Below are 21,485 nucleotides of genomic sequence, written 5' to 3'. Positions count from 1 at the left end.
CATGGTATATAGCCCACCAATGCCACAATAGTATATAACCCAGCACAGTATACAGCCCAGCATCGTATAAAGCCCACCAATGCCACCATAGTATATAGCCCAGCACAGAGTATAGCCCAGCATAGCATATAGCCGCTCCCCCCCAGAATGGCCCCACAGTCCAGTACTCACACTGATATATTAAAAAAAAACAAAAAACTATTCTCACCTTCTCCTTGTGCCCGCGCTGCTGGCTGCTCCTGTCTCCTGCTCTGCCGGCACACAGTGAGAGTGCGATGATGTCATCGCGCACCCGCTGTGTCAGTGGCAGAGCGGGGAATGATGGGAGAGGGAGCGTTGGCTGACGCTCTCTCCTCCATTATTGCTTTGAACTGTACTGGCAGTCGCCGGTATAGTTCAATGCGGTGGCGGGGGGAGTCGGCACTGGGGGAAAGCGGGCCCCCTGCTTCAAGGGGCCCTATAGCAGCTGTGTGATGTGCCGCTAGCTGGGGGCCCCTGGGGGAGCGGGGGCCCTAGGCAGCTGCCTGGTCTGCCTGCCCCTAACGCCGGCCCTGCCTACTGGATACACTGAAGTCTGAAAGAGGCCAAGGGAGAAGTCTCCATGTAGTGTCTGCACTATCATTCACTGAGGCCCCTGATCATGTGACCCCTGACTCCTCCCCTCCTGTGACCTCATCACAGGTCCTGTGCGCACAGAGCAGCCATATATGTGGAGTGCGGCCCTGCGGGTGGAGGTAGGTGCTGGAGATTCCCCATTACTGAGCGCGGGGGACATTAACCCCTTCAGCACTGAGACTCTTTTGTGGTTGTTGTTGCCACTTTATAAGAATCATTGCTTTTTTGTTCTGTTTCCTGTAATAGATACATACGACCCAACTATGGAAGACAGGAAGGGAGGAAGCGGATTGTTCTCATAGTACAGGGCCCCTTTCTTGGCCATCAGACGGTTTCAGTTAGACCTAGTGTCACGACTAGAGATGAGGGAATATTTCAATATTTGCAATAGTCGCCAAACATAACCGAGCGCCATTAGGATCAATGGGAGGCAAATATAAACACATGCACAGCACCTTAGAACGGCCCCAAATGAGGGACAGACAGCAGGAAAGTGGCCTCAATTCATCCACAGTACAAACTGCAGCAATCAGCCAGGCATCAGATATCGGGGGCTGGGACGGCATTCACAGCTTCCAATGACCGTCACAATAAGACGAGGTGGGGGAGGGATTGGTGTAGGCCCCATTTGATGGGAGCCATGATACCACATGCAACACCTCTACCTGCTTTCATGCTGAGCCACGCTCAGGTTGCAAAAATATCTGTCTTGTAGATGACCAATGTTAGAAAAGTTTAAGGATTGTAACACGGGTAGTTGAGTCCAAGGAAGAGGAGGCCTGACGGTCTCAGAGACCTACTGCTACAGTCAACATGCATGAAGGAGACCCAACCAGGAGTCTACACATTTCCAATATTATTGGCAGACACCACCAAAGTGGCATCAATTTCTCCATAGTAGAAATAGTAGATTAGGGACTGACAGACCTTTCACTCCACCCAATTCAGCAGATGGACACCCTACAAGGAGTGTTCTCGTTTCCAAAAATTGTTGGCAGACACCACCATAGTGGCATCAATTTCACCACAGTAGAAATAGTGGAATAGGGACCAACAGGTCTTTCACTACACCCAATAGAGCCGATGGACACTCTACAAGGAGTGTTCACATTTAAAGAAATGAGGGTCTTACACCACAGAAGGGGCATCACTTTCATCACAGTAGAAATAGTCTAATAGGGACCAACAGGTCTTTCACTTCCCCCCAATCCAGCAGATGGACACCCTACAAGGAGTGTTCTCATTTTGAAAAAGTATTGGCAGACACCACAAAAGTGGCAGCAATGTCAACACAATTTCAGAGCTTCCAGCCCAACATAATCCAAAATCCAAAAGAGTATAATATAAAATATATCTTTTATTGATAATCATATAAAAACACAATAATCACAGTAATTACAGATGAAATGATTGGTAAGAGGAGACAAAAAATGACACCCGAAACCACTCAAAATGGACACTGAAAAATACACATCATAAATCCTGAAAAAGACTGTCCAGGGGATAGTAATATGATAAGTAAACTGCAAGGCGAGCCTCATTTAATAAGTGTGCCATTTCCACAAAACAGCCTATACCCTCATATGTGTCTATTCAAGTTTCTTATCAAATAAAATGCAGTAGATACCAAAAATAGAGATTTTTGAGGGGTGACAGGGCTGTAGAGGGATTGTAAATGGTGTGGCTCCAATAAAGCAGGAATCCCCAGGAAAGGTTTGTAAAAAAAGATGTCAGCCAAAATCAGATAGCGTAAGTCAGATTGATCAGGTCATCTAATAAAGTGATAGAGACAGTGCAGATTAAAGTGCCGCTAGTGCTTACCCATCTGGGCGAGTATACCGGTTCCAGGAACGTGCCCCGACGCACGTTTCGCCAATATGGCTTCCTCGGGGGGCAGTGTGGACAGGCATGCCGACCGGGTATAAGTAGCCCGTTATCCAGGTGTGTGAGATTAGCCGCGGTGAAGCGGCGCATGGGGGGCGGGACTTCCGCAATCATTGCGTCACTTCCGGCCCTCCAATGACAGCGCGGGTCAGGAAAAAGTTTCCTGTGACATCAATGACCCGTACCGCCATTTCTAGGAGGCCTTCGACGAGACAAGAGATGACGGAGCCTCCCGCGCATGCGCACACCCGCGGCGGCCATGTCTGAAACTGGCAAGGGAATGGGCAAAAGATCCCAATGTATGGCCGTGTAAAAAATCATAATTCCCTCTTGTTATGGGAACATGTGACCTGTTATATTGCACACATATGAGAAAAGGAAAAAAAGAAAGGAAAAATAACAGAAAACCAATGCAGCAAACTAATATCATAAACTGGTATTGACAGTAAGCAATAAGAGGATCATCCATTTGCAATATACATATTGGAAAAGGGGCAAAGCTTGAATATTGAACATTTTATACAATATCAGTCCTTAATGATTCTCAAAACCTAATAATAATAGTGACTGCAGATCCAATTGGTCCCAAGGTGGGTTCAATCCAATAGGTCTTCTACATGGAAATGTGCAGAGTCCATAACACAGGAACTGATGCTCATCACTGATGTCAATCACACATCTGGATAGATCACGTCACCCATTAGTAATTACTATAATAAATGCAAAAAGAAAAATGTTAAAAACAGCACACCATAAAACGAAGGAAAGAGGGGAGTACAAGGGTACCCTATTACAAGAAACAGGCAAAGGATAGTTTTTCATTCAGGCCATTAGGTACCATAGTACCCAAAGTGACGATCCAGCAAACATAATACATTATAAGAAAAAACATTATTTATACAACCTTAAGAGAGCTTTTCCCCAAGACAGCAGTGAAGCACACAGTTCGCATCACAGCTCTAGACTTCCAACCTCCGGCCCGTCAATTCCTCAGCGACAAAACATCAGCAGCAGAAGTGGTGGAAGTGGAAGAAGCAATTTCTGTGAGTTCTTTGACACTTCTTTTAGACCAACACGTGCACCAGCACAACAGACTTCAAGTCTTACATGTGGTGAACAAATGGAGAGGATGGTGCAGGAGTATCAAGAACTAAATATCAGTAGTTGGTGCAAGAGTATGAAGAACTAAATTTCATTACCATCAGGGAGGGTTTGGACCCTGTCACATTTTTGGTCTTCCAAAATGGATGAGTGGCCTGAGCTCGCCTCACATGCAAACATAGTAACATACTTATTAAGGTTGAAGGAAGACTTTTAGTCCATCTAGTTCAACCCATATCCTATCCTAACCTGCCCTAGCATGTTGATCCAGAGGAAGGCAAAATGCCTTGTTGGTTTTATTGTGCCCGGCAGCCAGCGTTCTCTCAGAGCGTGTCTTCAGCACCGCTGGTGATGTCCTGACCGATAAGCACATATGGGTGTCCCTTGAAAGTGTTGACTGCCTAACTTTCATTAAGATGAACAAGTCATGGATCTCCAAGAACTTTTGCACCCAATCACAGACTGTACAGACTATGTGATATTGCATTTTTTAGTGTGATGCATTAATGTCACATAACTGCACGCTATGATATCTTTAATAGTGGAAACTGAAAGAAAGAGAGCGCAATAGGGTCTTACCCGAGAAAATAAAGATGTAAAACAATTAGTTATACTCACCCTATGCAGGAGAGTATCAGACATAAAGGAACAAAGTCAGCCTGCTGCACATCCAAATGACCACGCCGTGGCCATAAAATCTTCAGATTCAAAGATGGAATTTTTATGGATTAAGCGTGCGCTGCCAGACCATCACTCCTCACAAGTTGTGTGCTTAATACATTTATTACCCAACGCGTTTCGAAGTTAAAAACCTCTTCCTCAGGGGTTGACATGTACCTGACATGTCATCATAGCAACTAGAGACTATACAAGCGGCCATGCAAACCTTTTATAGCCAGGACCTTCCGGAAGCTTCCAGATCCCTGAGATGGACCAATCAGATTTGGAGAAGGACCTGGACATGTGACTCCCGATCTTCAATGAGAGATCGTCTTGTGAGCATGCTCAGTGGAGCGACAGAAGGACTTAGCCTCTGGAGCGATTTGCTGCTGAGCAGCCTGCATTGCTATTGCTAACCCAAAGGTGGCAGCAACAGCCAGACCCACAGAGCAGGTCTGGGCAGAGCATCTGGGATGCCAGGACTGCTGAGCAAACTCCTCTGCGGTAGATAGATAATGGGAGACTGCAGAATGTGAGGCTCTGGATTCCTGTTGAGCCGCTGCAGGAACCCGACGCCTAACATTACCCCTCTCCTAGGGCCCCCTCCCCCCTGAGCCTTCCAATCCACAAAAATTTTTTTTGCCACGTACCGCCTTGTGTGAAGACAAGTCTGATGTCCCAGCAGATGACTCGGAAAACCGGGACATGTGAACAGGTTTGAGAAGGGACACGTGGAAGGCGTCAGAGACGGCTAAGTCGCCAGGGGCAAAAGTAGGAGCGGGGCGCCGATGTGTGTCGGCGGGCATCTTCATTCTCTCTTTAGAGGCATGAGTGGCATGCGAGGTGCGACACAAACTGTCGCGAACCTCCATTGCCCGGTCTGCCACCGGCAAGGGATACAGTAACCCAGCCGGCCTCTGTTTAGAGGAGCTGCTCTGAGCACAAGAGGCGCATGCTGGAATGTATTTTTTAGTGTCCCGAGCCCTGTGCGGCCACCAATAAGACCTTGCCAGGAGTTTTGTGGCCTGCTTGTAGCCAAAGTGACCACCCACCCTGGACACGTGTGCCCACGCGAGAGCCTTGGACCCCAGGTGAGGCAGGACAAAGGTCTTGCCTGGCGGCACTGACTCGAGGGCGACCGGAACCCCGGTCTTCAGATTCCCAGTAGGGGACGCGGAAAGATCCGCAGGCACCTCCACAGAGGCTACTTGGACGCTGCCCCCCATGCACCTTCCCACACAGTCTTTGCTCCATCCCAATATTTTCCCTGAGGACTACTCTATATGAGGGGAGTGGCAACGGAGCCAGAGAACCCCGAGGAGCACCTGATCGATGCCCTCTGGCATAATGAGCAGGAACAGCGTCTCCTGATGAGATGGTGGAATTGAGAGCCTAAGGGGTGCTGTTTGGTGGGTAATCTGGGATGACAAGGTCGACCCGTTTACCACCCTGATGGGCACTGGGTGAGGAAGTGGTACCAACGGGATAGCGTGCTGTTGGGCGAAGGACGAGGACATAAAGTTCCCTTCTGCCCCGGAATCCACTGTGACCTGTACCTCCCAGGAGGAATCACCGCTATCTAACGCCCCTTGGAGCACCGGTTTGGGGGAGAAGGTCTCCATAGCGAATAGACCCCCACCAAATATCAGTGGACGCGTTCGTTTTTCCGGCCGCTGCAAACACCTGTTAGCCAGGTGACCAGACTGTCGATATTGGTAACAGCATGTAGAGCTTTGTGCCGGACGAGTCTTGAGACCAGCGCGGGACACCTCCATGGGCTCTGGAGGTAAACTCTCTGGCTCGGGAGGTTCTAGAGATTCAAAGAGGTTAGGAGCCAAGCTAACCTTCCGTCTGGATTGAGCACGCTCCAGCCCGCGCTCAGAAAAACAGCGATCGATGCGGGTGGAAATGGCAATCAGCTCCTCCAGACTTACGGGAACCTCCCTGGTAGATAGAGCATCCTTAACATGCTCCGCCAAACCTCTCTAGAACACAGGGATGAGGGTTTTATCAGGCCATTCCAGCTCGGAAGCCAGTGTCCGGAAACGGACGGCGTACTTGCTGACCTAGAGGGATCCCTGTGTTAATGCTAGTAGCTGGAGAGAGGTGTCGTGAGTGACCCGTGGCCCCAAAAAGACCTGCTTTAGGGATGTGAGGAACTGAGCAGCGGTCCGAACCACAGGGTCACCATGCTCCCACAGTGGCGAGGCCCATTCCAACGCCCTGCCTGACATAAGGGAAACGATAAACCCCACCTTACCCCGCTCTGTAGGGAATCGCGCGGCCAGTAACTCAAGCTGGATAGAGCACTGGCTCCCGAAACCCCTGGAGGAGGTGTTGTCACCAGAAAATTTATCGGGCAACGGGATACTGTCGGTGCAGGTGTGGACGTGGACACACGTGAAACAGGCTCAGCGACTGCCTGAGAAACAGCCTCAGTAAGTTTCGCAGCTGAGGTGGAACTCTCGGGAGTCGCCAACCTGCCCTCCAGCTGCCGAATGTACTGCAGAAGCTGCTGCTGGTCCGCCACTACTAGCCAGACACTGATACTAGTATAATGTTAGGGACGGCGGAACGCACTAAATAAATAAATAATAATAAGTGCGTTAGCCGCCCGGGGTCCACCGTGCAGTAGGTGTCACACCGCTGCTAGTTAATGGCAGACGTGCTATATGGCGGTATGTCGCACACGGGTTGAACATCACCCGGTGTGCACTGGGCGTACTCTGTTAGCTTCACAGAAGCATCTAAGGCATTAACATAAATGCTGAGCCTGTTGGACTCACAGGTCTCAGAGAAGTTCACGCATGATATAAGGTCACAGCAACTGGGGCCCAGGCAGAGGGTCAGAGTCTGTCTAGACCTACCATGCGTGCGGCGACGCAACTGCGGACACCAAGAGGAACTGCTGACTGCAGCTCGGCGAGAGACACAGCCGCTATTTAACAATGCACAAGAGGGGGCGCACTGTCGGACGCTAGCACTGTGGAGGATGCTTATTGTGGCTTTAGCTTTCCACTGGCTGGCGCAGACTCTAAACCTGAGTCCTTATACACATTCATAATATCAGAGGGAGGGGATCTTAATGAGTCATTCGCAGGTTCATGCGTCCATCATCATTCACACAGTAGCAACTAGAGACTATACTAGCGCATGGCCTAGCGGCCATGCGAACCTTTTATAGCCAGGACCTTCCGGAAGCTTCCAGATCCCTGAGATGGACCAATCAGATCTTGAGAAGGACCTGGACATGTGACTCCCGATCTCCAATGGGAGATCGTCTTGTGAGCATGCTCAGTGGAGCGACAGAAGGACTTAGCCACTGGAGTGATTTGCTGCTGAGCAGTCTGCATTGCTATTGCTGACCCAAAAGTGGCAGCAACAGCCAGACCCACAGAGCAGGTCTGGGCAGAGCGTCTGGGATGCCGGGACTGCTGAGTAAACTCCTCTGCGGTCGATAGATAATAGGAGACGGCAGAATGTGAGGCTCTGGATTCCTGTTGAGTCGCTGCAGGAACCCGACGCCTAACAGGGAGCATGGAGGAGATGTCTTAGTCAACAATTCAACTTATGGTCCAGTTCATAGAAGACTAGAAAATACAACATCTACACGTTCTATCTCCTCATATGTTTCCCCTTATAATCTCCAGTAATTGTATTATTACAGAGGCTTTTTATGATATTACATCGGCTCATCTTCTCATGTAGGTCTCTACAATATCAGATCCTATCAGTAAATATCTTTTATATTAAGAGAATTTTTTGATTTACCCATCAAGGATGGATATGGACAGAGACAAGATGGCGCAGAGGATATTACACCTCACCCTAGAGATCCTCTTCCGGCTCACTGGAGAGGTGAGAGATTCTGATGACATCACATTACATCATTCTTATCTATGGGAATAACAGATGGACAGAACTGGAGAGGTGAGGACTCTGGAAATGTCTGTAGTGAGATTTATTAATGTGTCTCTCCATTTCCAGGGTTACACAGTAGTGAAGAAGGTCTCTAGTGAGCGCTGTCAGGACCCTGTGTCTGAGGGATGGGGAAGACCCCTGAGTCCAATCACGGGGCCTCCAACTCACCCCCTGATACATGAGAACATCAACGATCAGAAGATCCTAGAACTCACCTACAAGATGATTGAGTTGCTGACTGGAGAGGTGACACTGCTGGGAATGCTGGGACATTACACAGTAACGCTATGAAGGGATCGGGAGATGACAGTATCATTGTATCTGTAGGTACCTTTAAGGTGTCAGGATGTCGCTGTTTATTTCTCCATGGAGGAGTGGGAGTATTTAGAAGGACACAAAGATCTGTACAAGGACGTCATGATGGAGGTTCCCCAGCCCCTCACATCACCAGGTAATAGACAGGACTAAATACACACGGCATATAATTATCTGTATGTAAAGAATGAATTCAGTCCCTGTATGTGTTTCCTCCAGATCTATCCAGTAAGAGGACAACACCAGAGAGATGTCCCCATCCTCTTCTTCCACAGGACTGTAAGCAAGAAGATCCCATTGTTCCTCAGGATCATCAGGTAGATGGAGAGAAGGTGTCATGAGATCTCCCCTATGATGTGTAGACGGCTGTGAAGGTCTTGTGCTCAGTCTTGTTTTATCCACCAGTATTATATGTTTTATACTTGTGTAATGAGAACGGTGGAGATGGCAGGATTAGAACTGATCATTGATGTGACTTCTCCATCTGTCTATGACTTTTACAATATTTGTTTCAGGGTGAAGATCTGACCCATATTAATAATACAGAGACATATGTGAGGGGTGATGAGTGGTGTAAAGAGGAGATTCCTACATATGACTACCCAGGTGAGTAGTAACTGCTAAATGCAGAGAAGTCACAGATTGTTCTCCGTCACCGGCTGTGGCTGCTTTATTGGTGGTGTAGTCCGGCCTTATCACAATCGTGTGATCACCATTTTGCCTCTAGACCAAAATATTCTCCTCCATCCAAAACTGTTCAAATGACTTTGGGCATTGAAAGCCCTTTTCTATGCAAATTACAACCTGGAGGATCCACCTTCCCCCTGAGCTTAGAAGACGCTGACCGTTACCTGCCAAGATCTGTAAACTACAAAGTCAAATGACAGCGTATGTAGAATGTGCTGACAACTTAAAAAATCACTTGAAGAAAAATATTATAATGGGCCGCTAAGAGAAAGTGGAGGGTAATGATGCTGTTGGCTTCCTCGAATCCTGATATCTTATTGGATGAATCTACCTTCTCTCCCTTCTGTGCTGCTGAATGTGCTCATATGGTCCCTACAAGACCAGGTCCAGTCTTTCTGGCCAAACTTCACTTTTATGATCCACAACACTGACTGTGCAGTGAGGCCAAGTGTGAATTTCTGTACAATAACAACAGAGTTTCCCTTTATCCTGACTTTTCAATTTCTTTTAAAACTGACTATCTTCAAGTAGGATCACGATAAACTACATAAAAACATTACACCTGTGCCATGCTATATCTCTAAGCTGTGCGTGGCTGATGGCTGTAATATACATTTATTCACACTTGCAGGACATGCGTTGGCATGGCTCAAGCCTTGTTTTGATGGATTCACTTCACTTTCTCTACTCTTCTGGTCAGGACTCATAGTAGCACCACCATAAATGAGTGCAGCTCCGGTTTAGTGTTGGAGTTCTCCCCTCATACATATGTTGTTGTAGGAGATGAAAAAATGTCTTTTTCTTACAGGTTCATTCTGAATGATAGTTTGATTGTGGTGGGATTAGCATGCCTATGTGAGTCTGTAAGTCCTTTTTCGTTTTTGCGTTTGGTTTTTATTCCCCTTCTTTCCAGAGCCATAACATTTTTATTTTTCTATCAATATGGCCATGTGAGGGCTTGTTTTTTGCATGCCGAGTATTACTTTTGAACGACACCATTGGTTTTACTATATCGTATACCCCAAAATGGGAAAAAAAATTCCAAGTGCTGTGAAATTGCAAAAAAAAGTGAAATTCCACAACTGTTTTTTGAATTTTTTTTACCATGTTCACCAAATGCTAAAATTGACCTGCCATTATGATTCTCCAGGTCATTACGAGATCGTAGATACCAAACGTGTATAGGTTGTTTTTTATTTAAATGGTGAAAAAAAAACTCTAAAGTTTGTTAAATTTTTCGTGATCTGAGGTTGGGTGAGATTTTATTTTTTGTGTGCCATGTTGACATTTTTAATGATACAATTTTGGTGTAGACACAATCTTTTGATCGCCTGTTATTGCATTTTAATGCAATCTTGCAGCGACCAAAAAAAACATAATTCTGGTGTTTTGACTTTTTTTTTTGCTACGATGTTTACAGATTGGCTTATTTCTTTTTTATAGTTTAATAGATCAGGTGATTCTGAACGCAGCATTACCAAATATGTGTATTTTTTTATTGTTGTTTTATTTTGAATGGGGCAAATGGGGGTTGATTTGAACTTTTGTATCTTTTAATTTTTTTATATTTTTAAAAACTTTTTTTTACTTTTTGCATGCTTCAATAGTCTCCATGGTAGACTAGAAGCTGCAGTTGTCTGATCACCTCTGCTACACATAGGCGATGATCAGATTGCCTGTGTGTAGTAGACATGCTCACTTGCTATGAGCGCCGACCGCATAGCATAGCAATCCGGCACTGACAACCATAGAGGTCTGCTGCAGACCCCTGGTTGTCATGCCCAGGGCCGCCATCAGGGCATTACTACGCTTAGTGGCGTATGGGGCCCAGTGAGAAGAGAGGGGCCTGGAGCGGACCCCTCCGTTTTTGCTTCTGCTCACCTGGTACTAACCCAGTTTCTGTGAGGGAACATGCAATTTCAAATTCTTATTGGATAACCACACAGAGTCTCCTACCTTAAACATGGGTACAGGTCTCCGGAACCTATCGGCTGATTTTTTTTGTATCTCTTCTGTGCAGTAAATAGCGATTCCTTCAGAGTTTCCAGATTTTGTTTCATCACCGCCAACCTCTCATCTACTGCAGACATCGGAGCATCGATCGGGGATCTGGGAAAATGCTAGGATTATAACCCAGGTTGACAAAGAAGGGTGTTACCTTAGTAGATGCTCTTTGCGATTTATTGTAAGATAACTCTGCTAGAGGAAGCAACGCCAACCAGTCATTCTGCGAGTGGCTGAAATAGCACCGAAGATACTGCTCCAGAGTCTGATTAGTCCGCTCCGTATGCCCATTAGTCTGAGGATAATACGCTGAAGACAGACAGACATCGATACCAAGCACAGAACAATATCCCTACCAGAATCTGGAGGTTAACTGCACTCCCCGAACAAAGATGATTTCATCTGGAACACCATGCAGTAGGAACACATTCTGAATGACCAGATCTAACGTCTCCTTAGCTGAGGGAAGACCAGTACAAGGAATGAAGTGAGCAGCTTTAGTAAAGTGACCTACTCCAACCAGGATAGAATTTTTTCCCTCAGAGGTGGGCAATTCCACTATTAAGTCCATAGATATAGACCCCCCAAGGGCGAAAAGGAATGGGTAGTGGTTGCAACAATCCAGTAAGTGATACAAGAGGTGTCTTAAAGCGTGCACATACCTCACAAGAGCTCTTCAAATCCCTCAGACAGGTAGGCCACCAAAAGAATTGGCTCAGTAACTCTTGTGTCTTCTGTACCCCCCGATAACCACCCATCTTTGAGTCATGGACAAACTTGAGGACCTGCAACCTTACATCCTGCTGAACCTATAAACGTTGATCCCGGACCCTCATGCTGTTCTTGAGAACCAAGTTCACATCATCAGTCGGGTTAGCAAGAAATGGGTCAGCGTCATAGGCCTCCTTAATAGTCTTCTAGAGTTCTTTATTCTGGAAGACTGACAAAGTTGGCATCCAACAAAATGGTCTTGGACGGGGCCCCAGGTATGGAATCCATGGCATGGATTTGGGACAAGGCATCCACTTTCCCATTACGTGAATCTGGGCGGTACGAAATGACAAAATTAAATTGATTCAAGAATAAACTCCAACGAGCCTGATGTGGGGAAAGACATCTAGCAGATGTAAGAAATTCCAGATTGCTATGATCCATGAGCACAATGACTTATTGTGCTGTCCCCTGCAGATGGTGTTTCCATTCCTTAAATGCAGAGATAATGGCTAGAAGCTCTTTGTCAAGCACATCATAATTCTCCGCAGCAAAAAGTCTATGAGAGAAAAAGGCACACTGATGTAACAGACCTTTCTCTCCTGTTCTTTGTGAGAGGATGGCCTCTAGAGCACAACCCAAAGCGTCCACTTCCGTGATAAAAGGATGTGCTGGGTTAGGATGAATCAATACAGGTGCAGAAGTGAAACGGGACTAAAGACAATCAAAAGTCTCTTGCGTAATAGGTTGAACTAGCTCAGAGAAATTAAGAATAAATCGTCTATAAAAGTTATCGAACCCAATAAAACGTTGTACCTTCTTGACATTCTTAGGTGCGGGCCAATCAAGAATAGCTTGGACCTTACTTGCCTCCATGTTAAGTCCCTGTGGTGAGTTGACATGACCCAGAAATTGGATCTCAGTCCAATGGAACTCACATTTCTCAGGCTTGATGTTGAGATGATTTTCTTTCAGGCATCTTAAAACAGTCTTAACATGCTCTTGATGTTCCTGCAATGAATCGGAAAAAATCAAAGTATCGTCCAGATAGATTACGACAAAATGATCTAACAGATCTCTAAAAATGTCATTAGCCAAGTGTTGGAAGGTTGCCGGAGTGTTGCAGGAACCAAAAGGCATCACAAGGTACTCAAAGTGCCCATAACGACATCTAAATTCATCCCCAGAGCGGATTCAAATCAGATTATAAGCTCCTCAAAGATCTAACTTAAAGATGATCTTAGCATGTCATACTCTTTCAAGCAGTTCAGGATTTAGCAACAAAGGATAACAGTTCCGAATGGTTACCTCGTTGAGCTCCCAATAATCAATACAGGGTCTTAAGCCCCCTTTACACACTGCGATATCGCTAGCAATATCGCTGTAAAGTCACCGATTTTGTGACGTTGCAGCGATATTGCTAGCGATATCGCTGCATGTGATACTTACCTCCGACCGGCTCCCCCGCTGGTTATCACTGATCGCGCGAGAAGGTCCTGGACCATTTCTCGTCATCAGCTTCCTGCGGCGCTTCCTGCTGTGACGACGAGCGACGCGTGGACGCGGGCGGTAGGACGTCAGGATCGCCGCGTCTGACAGGTAAGTAGCGACCCCCGACCCCTGCGATGTTGCTGGTGAGATCTGCCTGTGTGGCAGCTCACTAGCGACCACTTAGCGATGCACCAGCGATCCATATCGTTGTCGGGATCACTGGTGCATTGCTATGTGTAACGGTACCCTAAGAGTTACATCCTTCTTTTTTACAAAAAAGATGGGTGCTCCTGCCAGTGATGAGGAGGGACGAATGAATCCCTTGACTAGATTCTCATCAATATATTCCTTTAGGGTCTTCAGCTCCGGAGTTGCTAGTGGGTAGACATTCTTGAATGGAATAACCACCCCCAGAAGTAGTTCAATAAGACAATCATAATGTCTGTGAGGAAAAACTGATCTGCCATTTTCTTATCACAAATATCAGAAAATTCATTATAAATGGATGGTAACATAGATACCTTAGTGGCACATTCTGTATCCCGAGATCTTGCTTGACTTTTTACTGGTGTGTCCTTTGGTGGAAAAGTGATTTCCTTGGTCTCTCAGTTGATGATTGGATTCTGCGACTGCAGCCAGGGAATTCCTAGAATTAAAGGGAAATGTGGCGAGGAAATTAACATAAAGGAAAGCACTTCCTGATGATTGGACTCTATGAAAATCTCCAGAGGTACTGTCTCCTGATCCACCGGTCCTGTAACTAGAGGGGAACCATCCACTGTTTCCATGGTTACTGGGGTGGCTCTATGTTGAATCTGTATGCCATGTTCTTTGGCAAAGGTTAGGTCCATAAAATTACCTCCCGCCCCAGAATCTACAATGGCTGCACAGGAGATCCATTGTCCCAACAGCAAGATCTTAATGGGGAGGGAGCAATGCATATCTTTATCCTTCCATATTTTAGGAGATGCAGTCACTGCAGGGAATGAAAAGCAGCATTCAAAGAAGAACTGGAACCAGAAATAACAGATTCAGCATTCTAATTCTCATACTCCCCTACCGTGGCTAGTACCTTGGGAGGCAACTTGGGACTGTTAATAAGGAAAGGTATGATTGACCACAGTAGAAACACAAACTCTTCTTGCATTGCATAGATCCCCTTCATTGGATGGTTATTTGGTTGTGGTGGACTGGTGAAACTTGGGTGATACCCGGCGATGGAATGACGGGGTCACATTGTTATGAGATTTGGAAGTCGGATGCACTTTAACGGTGTGGAGGCAACCTCTTCCCTTGGTTCATGGTGCTTCCGAGCCGGAAAAAACGCAGCTGGGAGTAAGGCTGGGAGAAAAGGGGCATTGCCATGGTAAATCACCAGACTTTTGTAGCTTTGAGGACCTCACCAAGTGTCTTTAATTATTAATAGATTGGCTGCTGAGGCCGTTATTGTCCAAAGCTAATGGTGATGGCTTGTCCTTTGTTCTGGGGGGGAAGGTGGGAAGGGAGACCTCTGGGAGAGGTTGGAGGGGTGTTGGGGGGGGGAGTCATGGGAAATTGACCTTTCCAGCGTCAAGTATCCACTTGCATGGGAACCGGTTCTACTTCCCATGAAGATTTGCCTGCAGTTCTTTAGGATAAAGGGGAGAGTTAGTGACACGATTAGAGGCTGTAAATTTCTCCTGTCTACGTTCAGTAATACGTATGCCAATGCGCATTCAATGCTGTATGAACGCCTCTAAATCGTGAAGAGCCTCTGCATGGGCTAACTCGTCCTTAACCATACTAGAAAGTCCCCTATTAAAAATGGGTAATTGAGCCTAACAGTCCCAAACCATTTCCACCACCAGCCGTCTAAATTCAGTAGCATATTCAATAACAGAACACTTACCCTGGTGTAACGATAAGAATGCAGTTTCAGCTGTAGTGCAATGATTAGGATCATCAAACATCATAGACATTGCAGCTAGAAAATCGTCTGTTATTCAAACGGGTGTCATGAGTCTCGATAAGCGGATTTGCCCAAGTGAGTGCTCATGAGGTAAGTACTATGATTATACATAGGACCTTGGATCAATCTGTACGAAAGTGGGCAGCATGCACATCAAAATACAAAAAGACATTGCTTAATAAACCCACGAAATTTGTAAGGGTCTCCATTAAATCTGAACGGCGCTAACTTGGGTGTGCTATTTGGCAGTGGCTGCTTCAGAGGTATAGGCCCCTGTGCTGTTATTTAATTACTTAAGTCCTAAAGATCCCGTCTGAAACATGCCTCCCAGTTAGCAGCCTTGTTTTGCAGAGCCTCCATGTTCTCTTGTAAGGAGTTAATCATGGAGAACAACTGATCCAACTTTGCCTCATCTGTCATTATCCCAGCAGATTCCTTATTGGGCCTGAGGATCCTGTAATAATTATGAAGTTACTATTGAATCAGATGGCGTGGGATAAAATGAATCTATGACCACAGTTGAGACACACTGTATTAACAAAGCAAATCGTACAACATAAACTAACAGAGAAATTCCTGAAATTACAGCGAAGTTCAAACAGCACAAAACGGAAATGTCCAGCAACTATGCTAGCGGAGCGCGACCACCAATACAAGCAAGTCGAGAAAATATATTTTGCAAGAGTGCGACCTGCACTTATACATGGTAGTATAGAAATATGCAAACAGTGAATCCGACACCTTTCATGGAAGTCCAGAAATATGAAGATGGTGAACAACAAGGAGAAGGTTTTCCAGTGTACTTCTTTTACGGCTGAAAAAGTCCCGCTCAAGTCCAGCACCGCAGCATGCCCAGATACTGTCCATACGGTACAAAGATATACATCTTTACTGTATCAGATACTGTCCAGGAATTAATGCTCAGATAACAATAATGACAAAAAAGTCTTACAGACAACAGCAGTTCCAGAGATGTGTAGCTCCTCTATTTAGAAGTCTGGACAATAGGTAAGCACAGCCAGGATCAAGAAGCAGCACATAGGACTGAAGGCAGCTGGAAGTGATGAGACAGAGCATAGAGTAAACGAGCAGCATTAGGAATTCCAGAAGTCAGGAGGAAACTCAGAAGCCACCAGCAACAAAATACTCAGGCAAGGAGACGTTCCTGACCCGGACTTAAATAACAAGACAAATAGGAATTTTAAGAACAGGTCTAAGTACCAGACTCCATCTTGGACAAGGGCAAATAGGGTTCCATGGAATATCCAGATCCCTTACAAGAAGCTCTAATATAACAAAATGTCAGAAAACCAGAGCAGTAGAAATTCCCATAAAGTGACTCCATTTTGGACAGTATGACTTTTAGTGAATTGGTCCATAAGGGTAGTGACTATTTTGAGTCCACAGGCACTTCCCGGTAATAAACATGCAGTGGATGTTGTAGAGTAAAAATTGCAAATATGACATTTTATTACCCAGCACATAGTGCCCAGATTGTGCTGCAAGAGACACACACGGCAAATTAAGTGGGTTCTTCTTATTACAGCAATGCTAAATACATGGATGCTAAATGTGGTTTGGGCACACTGCAAGGCTCAGAAACAAGGGGGAAATTTGACTTTGGGAGAGCGGATATTGGTGGATTGGTTTATGGAATCCATGTTGCTTTACAAGAGCTTTTGAGCCACTAATGTGTAAACCTCTGTTTTTCCATTGAAAGGTGGTGGACCTGAGTGGGAACTTGTTTTTTGTAAGCTGAGTGGAACTTTTTTGGTATTATGTTTGCCTACATAACATTGTTTGGTGGCTTTTTATTCCATAATTGCAAGGCAGAATGAACAACAGTTGAACACCACGCTCCTCTTATTCATGCTATGAGGTTTTCTATTAGACTGTGAACTGTTATTATCTTGGTGAATAATTCAAATTTTTTACATAACTTGCTATATTTACTGACAGTTTAAGCAGAAATATTAAAAAACATAAAATTCAAGGATATTTTTTCTAAAATAATAATTGGTTTTATTCTCAGCAGATTTATTACCAGATGACTGTACCAGGAGATCAGAGGGACAGCTGACATCTTCAGTTTTTAAAGCAGATGATCTAAAGATCCCACAGGATACAACTGAAGTGACTGCAATTTCTCCAGATATACCATCATCCCTCCACAGCAAAGATCTGTCATGTGATCCTTTGAAACACGTCCTTTCTTCTGGTTCATTACTGACTACTAAGGAAAATCATAGTTGCAAAATAAGCATTAAAAAACAAACTACTACTAAGGCAAAGAAGCCATTATCACATTCAGAATATGTAAATAGTTTTCCCCTTGAAAAGTCTTTTATTAAAGATCAAAAAATTCACACAGCAGAGAATAGATTTTCTTGTTCCAAGTGTGGGAAATGTCTTAACCAAAAATTAGATTTGGTTAAGCATCAGAAAAATCACACAAGGGCAAAGCCATTTTCATGTTCCGAATGTGGGAAATATTTTAACCGGAGATCATATTTGGTAAATCATCAGAGAATTCACACAGGGGAGAAGCCTTTTTCATGTTCAGAATGTGGGAACTGTTTTATACAGAAAGGAGATCTTGTTATACACCAAAGAATTCACACAGGGGTGAAGCCGTTTTCCTGTTCAGAATGTGGGAAATGTTTTTACAAGAAATCAGATTTGGTTAAGCACGTGAGAACCCACACAGGGGAGAAGCCTTTTTCATGTTCAGAATGTGGGAAATGTTTTAACCGAAAATCAGCTTTGGTTAGTCACCAGAGAAATCACACAGGGGAGAAGCCATTTTCATGTTCAGAATGTGGGAAATGTTTTAAACAAAAAACAAATTTGAATTTGCACAAGAGAACTCACATAGGGGAGAAGCATTTTTCATGTTCAGAATGTGAGAAATGTTTTACAGAGAAATCAAGTCTTGTCAGACATCAGAGAATTCACACAGCGGAGAAGCCTTTTTCCTGTTCAGAATGTGGGAAATGTTTTACAGATATATCATCTCTTATTAGACATAAGAAAATTCACACAGGGGAGAAGCCTTTTTCATGTTCAGAATGTGGGAAATGTTTTGACTTGAAATCAGCTTTGGCTATGCACCAGAGAACTCACACAGGGGAGAAGCCTTTTTCATGCTCAGAATGTGGGAAATGTTTTAAACAAAAATCACATTTGGTTACCCACCAGAGAATTCACACAGGGGAGAAGCCTTTTTCATGTTCAGAATGTGGGAAATGTTTTAACCTGAAATCAGTTTTGGTTAAGCACCAGAGAACTCACACAGGGGAGAAGCCTTTTTCATGTTCAGAATGTAGGAAATGTTTTAACCTGAAATCAGTTTTGGTTAAGCACCAGAGAACTCACACAGGGGAGAAGCCTTTTTCATGTTTGGAATGTGGGAAATGTTTTAACCAGAAATCAGGTTGTGTTAGGCACCAGAGAACTCACACAGGGGAGAAGCCTTTTTCCTGTTCAGAATGTGGGAAATGTTTTACAGATAAATCAAATCTTATCACACATCAGATAACTCACACAGGGGAGAAGCCTTTTACATGTTCTTAATGTGGGAAATGTTTTAAATGAAAATCAACTCTTTAAAAACATGTTGGAAATTAATTAACCGAAAATTTTATTTTCTTAAAGGGGTTGTGCACTATTATGGCAAACCCTTTTCATTTCTCATGTTTGGCTTTGCTAAAATAAAGAAAGCTCATACTCATCTTCCATGCCGATGCTGTTCCAGTGGGGTCAGCATTTGCGCTCTCTGGACTCATATGAGGTTGTTACATCACTTGAGCCCTGTGCACAATTAGGTTTGGCTTCACTGTTCCCGCCTGCGGACATATTGAACATCAACAGGAATCCAGGGCTGCGACTTCTCTATGATTTCCTCTTATTGTTCAATTTGTCCGAAGGTGAGAACAGTGACACCAGCGCTAATTGGACACAGGGTTCACATGACATAACAACCGTACATGAGTTCTCGAAACACAAGTGCTGAAACCGTGCTGGCATGGAAGGTTAATATAAGCTTTTTTATTTTAACAAGACCAAGCATTAAGGAATGAGAAGGGGTAGTCCAGGTAGTAGACAAACCCTTTAAACGTAAAAAATCCCACACAGAGGAGAGAAGTCATCATACCTGCAGTGTGCAAAATGAATTACTGGAAAATCGTATTTTGGTGACCATCAAAAAATAACTCGGACACAGAGAAACAATATATCTTATTGACAAATTGTACAAAACATATAACAGACAGTAATATAATTAAATGAGAAAGGGAAATTACTTCAGAACTTACCATATTTCTTGTTCTATAAGACACACTTTTTTAATTCAATAATTTTTAAGAAAATTACACAAAAGTTTTACAAAGAGACCTCAGTAGAACAAAGATATTTTCAATGTTACATGGTATCATAATACATTATTGTTATACATAAAATACAATAAAGATGTCATCTTCTTCATAGGATTCAATTTTTTTCATTGAAGCAAACTAATACATCCCCCTCACCCCGGTAACACTCCAGAGAAAACTATTCATATTTTTTGTATTATGTGTATTATGGCCAGGGCTGTGGAGTCTGTAAGCCAAACCTGCGACTCCGACTCCGACTCCTCAATTTCCCTTACACCGACTCCAACTCCGACTCCACGACTCCGACTCCCACACATATTGCTTATATTTAAGTGAAAAATTTATTGTAGTACAATGTGAACCTCAGACATTTAATCATTTTTATGATCCAATAATCAAGATATTTAGATAGAACAGAATATATATTGGTGTACTACCCGGTTTTCATTCTTTTGGTACAGATACGATATGGATAGACAGATATGGATAAATGGATAGATAGAGCAGATTTCTAATCTGCTTTTGCTATTGAAAACATTATCTATGAGCTCAAAAACCTTTCAGGTGATGCAGTTTTTTAAAAAAGATGATCAGCTTTTGCAGCTGAAAAACGTATCCTCAAAAAACACAGGAAAAACGCTGTGTGTGAATGTAGCCTTAGATCAGGAATATAACAGCCATTTATAGGACATTTCATAACTTTCCCAAACTCCTATGAAAAAATATTCAGCACATCCTGCATTGAATTACTGTACCCAATTTATTATATATTTTAGGAGTCGGAGTCGGTCCATTTTATACCGACTCCAACTCCGACACCACCAAAATGAGCACCGACTCCAGGACTCCGACTCCACAGCCCTGATTATGGCTATTGTGTAAGGACCTTGACTCGTGAAGTTCTGTAACTTTTTCTATGTCGCATAGCTAGGGACATTCTGCAATACTATTGACTTATAAAATAAATGTATTACGATGCTATTGGTAGCTGTGTACTTTGTATAACTCTGAAGAATGTGCTAATTGTGCTTTTTCTATGCTGCATAGATACGGACATATATGTAGTTTCCGGTTTTTCTGTATTCTTATAGGTCAAGTGCTGTATTCTAATACTACGCTGTATGCTAATACTATAAAAGAGGTGACATAATAAACGGAGTTAGCGATCTGCTTTGATCCTTCCATACAGAGACACATCTCCGTCTGGTCATTTTGAGTTGCTAGCAACATCCTGTGGATTAATTTGGAAATCACTTGGTCAACCGTGAAGGGTCAAATTTAGATCCTCCCTCGACAGCTGGCGCCCAACGTGGGGCCCCCAAACAGGGACGCCTCTGCCCCCGGAAGGACAACAAGACCAAGGACCCTCGGACTGGACACAGGCACTGGAAAATTGGGACTGATCATCCCCCACGACAACCACGGTGAGTTGGCAGTTATACTGTTTACACTGACCGTTTGGTGTGGTTTTTCCCGTGTTTGTTGCTGCAAAGAGGATCTGAGGTTTGTCCCAGATGGTGGGTTGATTCTTGGGTGGAATCATATAGAGGTGCAGTCCCGTTGGGGGCCCAGTGTTCGAACCGTACCTCATAAGGGACGGACACCCCGGATTGACCAGTGATGTGACTCTCTTTATAGTAAAAAAATCCTGATCACTGTTAGTATCAGGCATGGTGAGGTGATCGAAGATTGGGTAGGATACGTAACTCAGGAGTATATCCATATATATAACCAGAGGTGTCCGGAGGGATAGTCCAAGACACCCTCCTCCTTTC

At 44.4% G+C, this 21,485-nt stretch overlaps 2 protein-coding genes across 4 annotated transcripts in view; both read left to right on the top strand.

Moving 5' to 3' along the window:
• The window catches only part of LOC141094141 (uncharacterized), a 392,749-nt gene that overhangs the window by 207,157 nt on the left and 164,107 nt on the right, over positions 1-21,485 (top strand). The gene's annotated exons all lie outside the window — the stretch shown is intronic.
• LOC141094150 (uncharacterized) lies at positions 673-20,902 on the top strand. Of its 3 annotated transcripts, XM_073579901.1 has the most exons (7): positions 673-734; positions 8,040-8,118; positions 8,248-8,427; positions 8,509-8,632; positions 8,716-8,813; positions 9,012-9,102; positions 17,370-20,902. In XM_073579901.1, the coding sequence occupies exons 2-7, from the start codon at positions 8,041-8,043 to the stop codon at positions 18,908-18,910; spliced, it is 2,112 nt and encodes a 703-aa protein (XP_073436002.1). In that variant the 5' UTR covers positions 673-734; position 8,040; the 3' UTR covers positions 18,911-20,902. The 3 variants fall into 3 exon arrangements, with proteins under 3 accessions (XP_073436002.1, XP_073436004.1, XP_073436003.1); XM_073579902.1 differs by lacking the exon at positions 673-734 and having other exon boundaries at positions 7,275-8,118; positions 17,373-20,902; XM_073579903.1 differs by lacking the exons at positions 673-734; positions 8,716-8,813; positions 9,012-9,102 and having other exon boundaries at positions 7,274-8,118.

Source organism: Dendrobates tinctorius, unplaced genomic scaffold (assembly GCF_039654945.1).
Source record: "Dendrobates tinctorius isolate UK_male_01 unplaced genomic scaffold, ASM3965494v1 ptg000063l, whole genome shotgun sequence".
In the NCBI taxonomy this organism is placed as follows: domain Eukaryota; kingdom Metazoa; phylum Chordata; class Amphibia; order Anura; family Dendrobatidae; genus Dendrobates; species Dendrobates tinctorius.
The sequence above is the reverse complement of the archived record's forward strand: the minus strand, read 5'-3'. Positions and strand labels throughout refer to the sequence as shown.

Bases quoted from the DNA above. Each gene is read 5' to 3' on its own strand.
- LOC141094150 (XM_073579901.1), top strand. From the start codon at position 8,041: ATGGATATGGACAGAGACAAGATGGCGCAGAGGATATTACACCTCACC. The intron at 8,119-8,247 runs GTGAGAGATTCT...CTCCATTTCCAG, and splicing joins TCTTCCGGCTCACTGGAGAG to GGTTACACAGTAGTGAAGAA. The intron at 8,814-9,011 runs GTAGATGGAGAG...TATTTGTTTCAG, and splicing joins TTGTTCCTCAGGATCATCAG to GGTGAAGATCTGACCCATAT.